Here is a 10,406-nt window from a genome sequence, read left to right as displayed (position 1 = left end):
AGTAATCGTGCTTCCCTCTGTGGTCCCCCCCCCCACTCAGTAATCGTGCTTCCCTCTGCGGTCCCCATTCAGTAATAGTGCTCTCCAGTGTGGCCCCCACTTAGTAATAGTGCTCTCCAGTGTGGCCCCCACTCTGTAATCGTGCTTCCCTCTGTGCCCCCCCCCCCCACTCAGTAATCGTGCTTCCCTCTGCGGTCCCCATTCAGTAATATTGCTCCCCTCTATGGCCCCCACTTAGTAATAGTGCTCTCCAGTGTGGCCCCCACTTAGTAATAGTGCTCTCTGGCACCTGCAGAAGGTTCTCTTTACTACTCGCTGCCAGGATTTTGCTGGTTGAAGCTGGCTCCCCCGCCTCCCGCTCTCACCGTCCAGTGCGCAGGGGGAGGAGTCAGTCAGCATTTATCGCCCGGGGTCTTCTCAATGCCGCTGACAAGTACTGACCCTGGCATCTAAGTGGTTGAACAGCGGTGATGGCCGTTATCTCCCAGGTTCCGGCTGCAGCAGCCCGCCCGCCATCCTCCCGTCTAGAGGGGTTAATAGATGTCATAGGGCTCGAGATGAACCCTAAAACTGCGAGATTTCCCTTAGTGGTTTTTTTAAAAATATATATTAAGCCGCAATTTTTCACGCAGTTTTCTGAGCCGAAGACAGAAGTGGATTCAGGAGGGATGGGGACATAAAAGCGGGACGGACACATCTCCTTCCTGCTGGCTTTGGCTCAAAAAAAATGCATGAAAAATTGCCACAAAAACTGCCGCGGGGTTTTTCAGCCGCCATGCTGGGTGAGCCGCGCCAACATGAGGGCCAGCGCCTACAACAAGGCCGACCGCCCAGCCTTCTCCTTTAGCTTGGACTCCAGCAAAATGGCGTCCTCGTCTGTAGCGACGATTTTGCCTCTAGTGCCGAAAACCTGTGGAAAGCGCTGCGTGCGTAATGACGCCGACGTCACCCCCTGCCTGGAAACCCCGTAGCCTCGCGCTGTGTTACCGTTGGTCGGAGGTGTTGAGAGAAGCGGCGGAGGCACGAGATCTGCCGCAGAGAAATGAACAACCAGGGCGGGGATGAGATCGGGTGAGCGGGGGGCGGGAGGCGCGGTGACCCTGAGAGGAGCCGTGCGGCCTGGGCAGTCCGCGGTGTCCCACGTGCTGGAGGCCGGCGGTACATGAGGCTGGCGGTGAGCGGAGCCCCGAGGGGAGCAGCTGGTGAGCCGCCGCGTCCTGCCGGACGGAACCGGTTTGACGGGTTCTCCTTTGTCTGCTGATGGCGCCTGACGAGCTGCTGTTCACAGATGGGGCCGGGGAGCGGGTGCTGTACCCGGAGGGGCCTCTGGGAGCGCTGTACGGGGAAGTGACCTGTGGGGAGGGGGTGCTGTACCCGAAGGGGCCCCTGGGGGCGCTGTAGCGAGGTGTCCTGTGGGGGAGCGGGTGCTGTACCCGGAGGGGCCTCTGGGAGCGCTGTACGGGGAAGTGACCTGTGGGGAGGGGGTGCTGTACCCGAAGGGGCCCCTGGGGGCGCTGTAGCGAGGTGTCTTGTGGGGGAGCGGGTGCTGTACCCGAAGGGGCCCCTGGGGGCGCTGTAGAGGGAAGTGATCTGTGGGGGAGGGGGTGCTGTACCAGGAGGGATCCCTGGGGGCGCTGTAGTGGCGGGGTCTCGAGGCAGTTGTGCTGTAACTGGAGGGGCCCCTGGGGGCACTATAGCAAAATGTCCAGTGGGGGGAGGGGCTGCTGTAGTGAGGTGTCTTATGGGTAGGGGTGCTGTACCCAGAGGGATCCCTGGGGGCGCTGTAGCGGGGGTGTCCTGTGGGGAAGGGACTGCTGTAGCCAGAGGTGTCCTGTGGGGGCGCTGTAGTGGAGGTGCTATAGTGGGGGTGAGGGGGCGCTGTAGCCAGAGGTGCCCCGTTGGCACTGTAGCGGGGGTGTCCTGTGGGGGCGCTGTAGTGGAGGTGTCTCGGGGCAGGTGGTGCTGTACATGGAGGTGCTCCTGGAGGCGCTATAGTGGGGGTGAGGGGGTGCTGTAGCCAGAGGTGCCCCGTTGGCACTGTAGCGGGGGTGTCTCGGGGATTTGGGGCGGGGGGGTGATGTATCTGCAGGAGTCCCGGGGCAGGTGGCGCTGTACATAGAAGTGCCCCTGGGGGCGCTGTAGCGGAGGTGTCCCGGGGGGGATGCTCGCTATTTCCAGCTCTACAATTACCCGGCCCCATGTGGCCCCCATGGCTGGCGCTGCTGCACGCTCGCAGTGATGGAGCCTCGCGGACGTCTGCGTTCTACTCCTGTTAGAGGAAAGAAAAGTGATGAGAAAATGGCGGCTGCAGGTGTTGGCGGCTTTTGGCATCACTGCATGCGTTCTCTGCAGGTTGGACTGCGCTCCGGGAAGTAGCGTGCGTGCCCCCGGGCGACGGTCACTGCGGCGTTCTTCTATGGAGACGTGTTCACACGGCAGCGTTATGGCGGTCAGACACACCCGGACACGTACCGTGCTCATAAAACGGCGATTCTGGATGCCAGCGTTTTGGTAATAGACGTCTCGTGGTTACGCACTTGTGATTGGCACGTGGTACAAACCGCAGATCGCAGGCCGGACGAGCGCAGTGCGATATATATGCAACTGCTGGCGAGGAATCGCTCAAACATATAGCGTGCGGCGATGCAGGCGGGCGCCATCGCTGTCAGAGAAATCCATGAATAAACGCATTGAAATGTCGTAAACGCGGTCCGTCCGTGTGGCGGTCACCAGTGAGACGGACGCCACTCTGCGACCGCCTGGCGAGGGTTGCGCTCGTTTCCGCTACAGTGGGACTAGGGCGATGCTGATATTCTGTGCGCTCCAGAGGGGCGGCGGCGGCCTCCTGGAAACACGGAACACAATGTGGCAGCCATGAATCCCCCCAGGAGCAGAGCCCGCCTCCAGCGCCACCTTCCCGCTCGTGTCGGGAACTCATCGCGCCACCTGATTTCTGTTCTCTCTATTATTCCGTTCTCGGGGGACGAGCAGACGGAGGCGGCACATGCTGCGCCTGGATGGTGGCGGTCGCGCCCGTCGGCCAGAACACCTGCCGCAGTCATGGGGGATTTTATACGGGGAGGTGTTACTATTCTTCGCCTAGCAGGAAGGAACAGAAGAGCCGAGGATCCTTGTAGCTGCACTCGCCCCGAGTCACACCTTGTACTGATCCTAAGCTGCAGAGCAGCAATCCTTGCTGGTGCCATGTCTGACGGAGCAGTGCCTCCGCGTACATTTAGCGGGCGTGCGCCCAGGGTTTATGACGGGTTGCTGCAGTCATGTGCGGCCGCCCGAAGGATATGGCAGAAACCCCTCCAACCTGCGAGTGTTTCCTCAGGCTGAGGGGGCTGCTGGGAAGTTTTCATACCATATGGTCCATTTCTCTTGCTGTAGGTGTCACTGTTTGCACTGCAAAGGGTTAAATCTGCGCTGCTGATCTGTAACGTGAGCGGACATGCTGGGGGCCGGGATCCGCGCCGATGATCCGTAACGTGAGCGGACATGCTGGGGGCCCGGGATCCGCGCTGATGATCCGTAACGTGAGCGGACATCCTGGGGGCCGAGATCCGCGCTGATGATCCGTAACGTGAGCGGACATGCTGGGGGCCGGGATCCACGCTGATGATCCGTAACGTGAGCGGACATAATGGGGGCCGGGATCCACGCTGATGATCCGTAACGTGAGCGGACATAATGGGGGCCGGGATCCACGCTGATGATCCGTAACGTGAGCGGACATAATGGGGGCCGGGATCCGCGCTGATGATCCGTAACGTGAGCGGACATGCTGGGGGCCGGGATCCGCGCCGATGATCCGTAACGTGAGCGGACATGCTGGGGGCCGGGATCCACGCTGATGATCCGTAACGTGAGCGGACATGCTGGGGGCCGGGATCCGCGCTGATGATCCGTAACGTGAGCGGACATGCTGGGGGCCGGGATCCACGCTGATGATCCGTAACGTGAGCGGACATGCTGGGGGCCGGGATCCACGCTGATGATCCGTAACGTGAGCGGACATGCTGGGGGCCCGGGATCCACGCTGATGATCCGTAACGTGAGCGGACATGCTGGGGGCCGGGATCCACGCTGCTGATCCGTAACGTGAGCGGACATGCTGGGGGCCGGGATCCACGCTGCTGATCCGTAACGTGAGCGGACATGCTGGGGGCCGGGATCCACGCTGATGATGCGTAACGTGAGCGGACATGCTGGGGGCCGGGATCCGCGCTGCAGGTGGATGTACCTGCTTATACTGTAAAGCGCCATCTCCCATATTAAACTGCTGCTGTAAGATCGGAGGGGTTTCCGCTGTGCGGGCGCACCATGGTATGTCCGACTGGCTTGTTGACGGTTTCCACTGACAACCAGCGGGCTCTGAGATACACCGGCTGCAGTCAGCTTTTACAAGTTGGGACATCTTTAAAGTTTTGATCGGTGTCCACCAGTCATTAGGATGAAGTGGCGGAGGGCTTATCTGTATGTTGCCCCTTCTTGTTCCTTGCAGAAGCGTGCAGCGTACAAGCTCCGTTTCTATGCTGTGCTGAGCTGCTCTCAGGCAATTTAGGAAAGAAAATAAAATGGTGGCTGAGCGAGGTGCCACGATCTGACTAACCCCCGGCCGGGCTGTCCGTGAATAGGAGGGAGTACGGGGCTCTTGGACCCCAACCCTGTTGTCTGCTAGCAAGTGATGACCTGTAAAGTGAGTCATGGACTCTCTGAAATAGTGACGGGCATGCTGATTCCAGTGGGGTGAGGCGCTGTAGTTCCAGAGCGGTGGGTCCGGCTCCTTCATGAGGCGCTGTAGTTCCAGAGTGGTGGGTCCGACTCCTTCATGAGGCGCTGTAGTTCCAGAGCGGTGGGTCCGACTCCTTCGTGAGGCGCTGTAGTTCCAGAGCGGTGGGTCCGGCTCCTTCGTGAGGCGCTGTAGTTCCAGAGCGGTGGGTCCGACTCCTTCGTGAGGTGCTGTAGTTCCAGAGCGGTGGGTCCGGCTCCTTCGTGAGGCGCTGCTGTGCCGCCCACCTGACACTTCTAGCGGTATGGAGGGTGATGGCAGTCTGTTGCAGTCGGTGGGCTGGTTTGTGGCACGTCAGCTGGGCTGATCTCGCTGTGGCCTCACAATGCCGGCATTCAGACTGCAGCCTTCTGGCCTGTATGTCACCGGAAACAGCGTAAAGTACACGAAGCTTTCCTGTTCCTCTGCGCAAGGAAGAAGGAAGTGCAGGCAGCCGTCCAAGACCAGCAGACCCGTGGCTTGTCCTCCTCCCCATTAATGTATTGATGACCCTCTGACCATACTGGTGTCACTGCAAATGTGTGGGGGGGGACGGCCGGTCAAAGCTGGAAGGGTTGAAGTGTTTGGTGGCCTGTGTGAGACATGTCAGAAGACCTTGGAGGGGACGGCTGCGCTATGCAAGTTATCTGCCATCGTTCACACACTTCATATTAAGTCAGCAAACAAAGCTATGGTGAGCGCACGCTTGGCACCAAGGGCTCTGTTACCCGGGCGGATGTGGATTTCGGTCCGTGAATGGGTTAATTTACACACCTGTTTTTTGGGGTTTTGTTTTGGTTACACTAATACTGCGAGATGGAAAAACCAGCAGATCCTGTTCCAATGCAATTCCTGTGGGTGTCGCATCGGCCCTGTAAGTGCGGCCCTACACAGGCGATTGCAGTTTTGGTCCGTGAAAAAAGTAACCACTTTCATTGCGCGCGGCTTGCATCGGGGGGGGGGGGGTGTTGGTATGGCCAAATCGATGTCCTTTAAAATTCGCTGTGGGGTTGGCGGGTGCGCGGATAACAGCGAAGCGTTTAGGTGCCGCGCCAGCGCAGTCACACATCTATTGACTTGAATGGGCAATTTGGTGCAGGAAGACCAAAAAATGGGGCAAGCTGCAATTTTATTAGGGGGGGGGGGGGGCGACCGACATGCAGGGGCAAGGAGGGGCGGCCCGACGTGCGGGAGGGGGGGACAGGCCGACGTGCAGGTGAGCGCGGACCTGAGAATCTTGGGCACCACTAGCACTCGGCAGTCTGAATGCGGCCTCAGCCTGGTCTTCATATTAGAGGGTCTGTTTTTTTGTATCTTTCTGCTTGGGGTGTAACTTATATTTTTGACAACTGTTTGTTGTTTTCCAGGAAACTGTTTGTCGGCGGCCTTGATTGGAGTACAACGCAGGGTAAGTGATGCCAACCCTTGTCTTTCCTCTCCTCTTTGGTTATGACTAGAGATGAGCGAGCAGGCTCGGATAAGGCAGGTACTCCAGCAACTGCATTCTCGTCCGAGCAGGGGCGGGGGGAGCGGTGAGGTGAGCCTGCTCGTACGAGAATGCAGTTGCTCGAGTACCTGCCTTATCCGAGCGTGCTCGCTCATCTCTGGTTATGACGGGTGACTGTTGAGGGTAATGTCTCGGCCACCTACCTTCTCGCTGGACACATACTGTGCTTTCTCCCCCTGATGAGCGATTTGGGAAAGAGTACTTTGTACTTAGTAAATGGCAGCTTTTAGTTTTCTTGTTATGAAATGGGTATCGGTAAATCGGTGTATTTCTGCCCGGGGATCTACTGGCGGCCGGCTGTGGTCGTACATGAGTGATCTAGAAGCTGAGGAAGGGTTTGACGCCGTAGCACATGGACATCAGCTGCTACCTAGCGATGTCCGTATGACGCACCTGTCCACAAGGCTTGCAGCAATGATCTAGCGCCACCTTCAGGACACACATGCTGTGTGAACCTCCCCTGCAGGGTATTTCCTAGTGACATATATTTATATGGTTCCTGCAGCTTTTGGGACTTATTTACTGAACTCCAGAATGCAGAAAGTGCGAGGAAAAGCTTCCAACCAATTAAAGTTCTCTTTTTTTGGGGGGGGGGGGGGGGGGGCGATGCAGCGCTGGTTTATTCCAGATGTTTGATCACTTCAGTCTGCGTCTAACCTATAGCAGCCTGTAGGTCCGTCCTCGTTAAAGGGATTGTCTGAGTTAAAGGAAACCTCTGTTAAACAGGTCCCACATGCACTCAAATACCAAGCCAGCAGTTACTCGCCTGTCTCCGTTCCCCATTCATCCTCCGGCTCCAGACTCCCGGTAACCCCGCTGTAGCAGCCATGAATGCTCAGCGCGGTCATCGGCCGCTGCAGTTTGTAGGTGCTTTCAGCCTGCCAAGTGACGCCCCCCGGAGATCGGTGGCAGACGACGAACGGGGGAGAAGCGAGTAACTGCTTTATTCTAATGCATAGGGGACCTGTTAATGGGTGTCCTTAACTCGGACAACCCCTTTAAGGGCCCACTGTGGTTTTCCACATGGAGGACATAAATCATGCTGGAGCGAGCGCTGCATCACGGAAGCAGGATGTGTAAAGTGTCTACACCAGCAGCTGCACACGGTGACCTGTGACCACATCCCAGGAGGTGAGGCGTGACATGATGGCCGCCGTCTCTGGGTAGTCACACAGGATTATGCCTGAGAAGCCTTCCCAAACGGCTGCCGGTCCTACAAGCCTGCGGCGATATGATGGCGTAAACGGCTCAAACTTGGGAGTGAAGAATGTTGTGTAGCAGATCGTGAGCCGTTGCTGCATATTAGTGTATATACACATCATGTGACCCGCGTTGTATATGAGCACATGCAGATACTGCATGATCGATCTCCAACTCCGGGTATCGTCGTATTCGTTCATTAATCCTCACTGAAGTTCACACGGTCAGTGGTCACCTACCTCCTGTAACCCCTTAGTGACCACCAATGATCCTGTTCATAGCAGCCTATTACCTTGTGCCAGGTAGAGCAGGTGTTGGCTGTCTAAGCCTAGCTAGACTCGAGGGCCCTCTAATCTTGTTTGTTTAACCCCTTAGGTGCTATTCACTGTGCCATTTAAAGAGGTATTCCAGAGACTTAAAGTTTTCACCCATCCACTGGATCAGAGCCCCATCGATCCCGAGAATGAGGGTGCGGTTGCGCTGCAAGGGAATGGAATGGAGGTTGCACCATCGCTTCATTCATGTCATTTGAGAGCACCGGAAATTGCAGCAGACTTGAACTCGGCAATCTTTGGCAGCCGCAATGGTTCCCCACGGCATACATCTATATTACACTCAAGTTTGGCACTACGGAGCAATTCCAGCAACCTCATTGGTGTTGATTCATAATTCCCTGATTCAACCTGATTGGTTGTTAGTGCCGAACTTGGGTGTAATATAGACATATGCTTCCCCGCGGTCAGATATTGATGGCCTAGCCTGAGAATAGGCCATTAATTTCTCAAACCTGGATAGCACCTTGTAATACCGGTAGTAACAAATAGATGAATAAACCTTGAAGAATAAAACAGAAGTTTTCCAGCAGCTTGGGAGGTATAAGAGGATTCCTTTGTTCCAACCTGGATTGAATATCCAGCAGGAATATTTTAAGCCTCTACCTGTTTCGAGCGGGAGCTCTTCGTCACGACATAAAAGGATTGCGATTAAACCTTGGTAATGGGTCGCGGACAACCTCTTTAAGGCTGAAAATCGGTCTGCCACTAAGGGGTTAACATTGCACATGGGACTCTGAAATACCGGCTTACCAGAAGAATATGCCGCAGTGTGTCGCCACGACCTGCTCTTTGTTCTCTTCACCATAGATCTATCCCGTTGCTGTCACTATTGTTCCAGCTTCCGTGTTCGCAGCACTTGCTTTCTCTCGTTTTCCACCCAGAATGTAACATGTTTTATATCCGTTAATCGGCGAGCAGAGTAGGTGGAATTCTGTCGTATTTGGGAGGTTTGTCATGTCGGTCATTTTTGCAGAATGAAAACAGGAAGCGCAGCCATATTGTCATTTTAGAATTGGCACTTTATCAATTGGACACGTTGAGATTGGCGCTATTCTCTTCAGGCCCAATCCCTACATACAGCTGGGTATTGGGTTCTCTGACACGGTGCTGGCATAGGGTGACCTCTGGGACCCGGTACCCCATCGGCATGAGGGGCCGCGGCACTGATTCAAGTAAAATGATTGATTTCTAGGGAAACCCACAAAGGCGCGGATTGCTCGATCAGCGATGGGGACGCCTCGTTCCTATGCTACGTTTTGATGGAATGATAAGCACATCCAATGACTAACGAGTCATGCAGTTCTCGTTTGGCGTTTCGTTTCAGCCGGTATCAAAATCATCCCCGCCTCGTGCCGTCTAAACGCTGATCGTTCCTGTAGGAATGTGAAGGAGAACCGCATGATTCTCCATGATAATCGTGTAGTCTAAACACGGACCAGCTGGTGATCATGTGACCAGCGTGTGTAAGATCATTGGGATCAGTAGGGACTGGGCTTCCACCAATCATAGTGATGATGCATCCAGGTAACATGCCGTGCCTTGGGTCACCAGTAGGGGGAGCACAATGGCCTCCATGATAAATGCAATCTCAGATCACTATAAACATATATTGGGAAATGTATCGGCTCAGAATCCTTTGAGGAAAATGTTGCTTTTCGCCCTGAAATGTGTCCATTTGTGCATTCTGCTATGTTAAGACTCCCCTTGCTAACCTGCCACCTCTCCTATACAGAAACCCTGCGCAGCTACTTCTCTCAGTATGGCGAAGTGGTCGACTGTGTGATAATGAAAGACAAAACCACCAATCAGTCAAGAGGATTTGGATTCGTGAAATTCAAAGATCCCAACTGCGTCGGCACGGTCCTGGCCAGCAGGCCCCACACGCTGGACGGCAGGAACGTACGTATACCTCCTTTCATCCAGGATGAATTGAATGTATCTCTTCTGCACCAATATCAGTACCCTCATCCGTACGGCCCAGTGCAGCGATGGGCTAGCGGTAGGTCTTCCTTGCAGCACACCATTGTAACGCATAGGAAAACAGCAGCAGTCTGCTGTAAAGCCTGTCAGACAGTCCGGCAGCGTTCACCTCCTAGAAGCCGCTAGATAGTTGTTCACCCGCTGTACAGCTCGTTCACCGACACATTTTAGTCCATATTGGCGGCTGATGTTATAAGTGGCCGCCGGGCGAAGAACCAACTACATGACAGCACGATCCTACATTTACTAGCAGACTACGCCATGTGCGCTAAAGTTCTAGAGACTGGCAGACAACTGGTTAAACGCAACTAACTTCTCTCTAAACAATTCCGCTCGGTCATCAGTTGGGCGAGACGAGTGTTTGTTGCTAAATTTCACCAGAAGAACGAACATTTTCGTTAAAATTGTCCACTTTGATGAGCGTTAGACTTGTGAGTGCGGCCGCCGTCACGGGGCAAAACCGCAGTGTGAACAAAAAAGATTCCTATCGGTTGGTTGGAAAATGTCACTGATTATAGTTGTAATGGGGGGATACTTCATGGCAAGCAGACGGAGGTTAGGATTAGTTTAATTCTGAAACGTCTCATTTATTGTTCTTACAAAGTGTCTG

General features: G+C 55.2%; 1 protein-coding gene across 6 annotated transcripts in view; it reads left to right on the top strand.

Moving 5' to 3' along the window:
• Positions 1-935: 935 nt before the first annotated feature.
• The window catches only part of DAZAP1 (DAZ associated protein 1), a 33,029-nt gene continuing 23,558 nt past the window's right edge, over positions 936-10,406 (top strand). For all 6 annotated transcript variants that reach the window (XM_066604710.1, XM_066604705.1, XM_066604709.1 and 3 more), the window contains exons 1-3: positions 936-1,071; positions 6,142-6,182; positions 9,549-9,715. In XM_066604710.1, the coding sequence (XP_066460807.1) occupies positions 1,043-1,071; positions 6,142-6,182; positions 9,549-9,715 (237 nt within the window). In that variant the 5' untranslated portion in view covers positions 936-1,042. The remainder of the gene's footprint in view (positions 1,072-6,141; positions 6,183-9,548; positions 9,716-10,406) is intronic.

Source organism: Eleutherodactylus coqui, chromosome 5 (genome assembly GCF_035609145.1).
Source record: "Eleutherodactylus coqui strain aEleCoq1 chromosome 5, aEleCoq1.hap1, whole genome shotgun sequence".
In the NCBI taxonomy this organism is placed as follows: Eukaryota; Metazoa; Chordata; class Amphibia; order Anura; family Eleutherodactylidae; genus Eleutherodactylus; species Eleutherodactylus coqui.
Note: the sequence above shows the minus strand (reverse complement) of the source record. Positions and strands in the feature narration are given on the sequence as shown.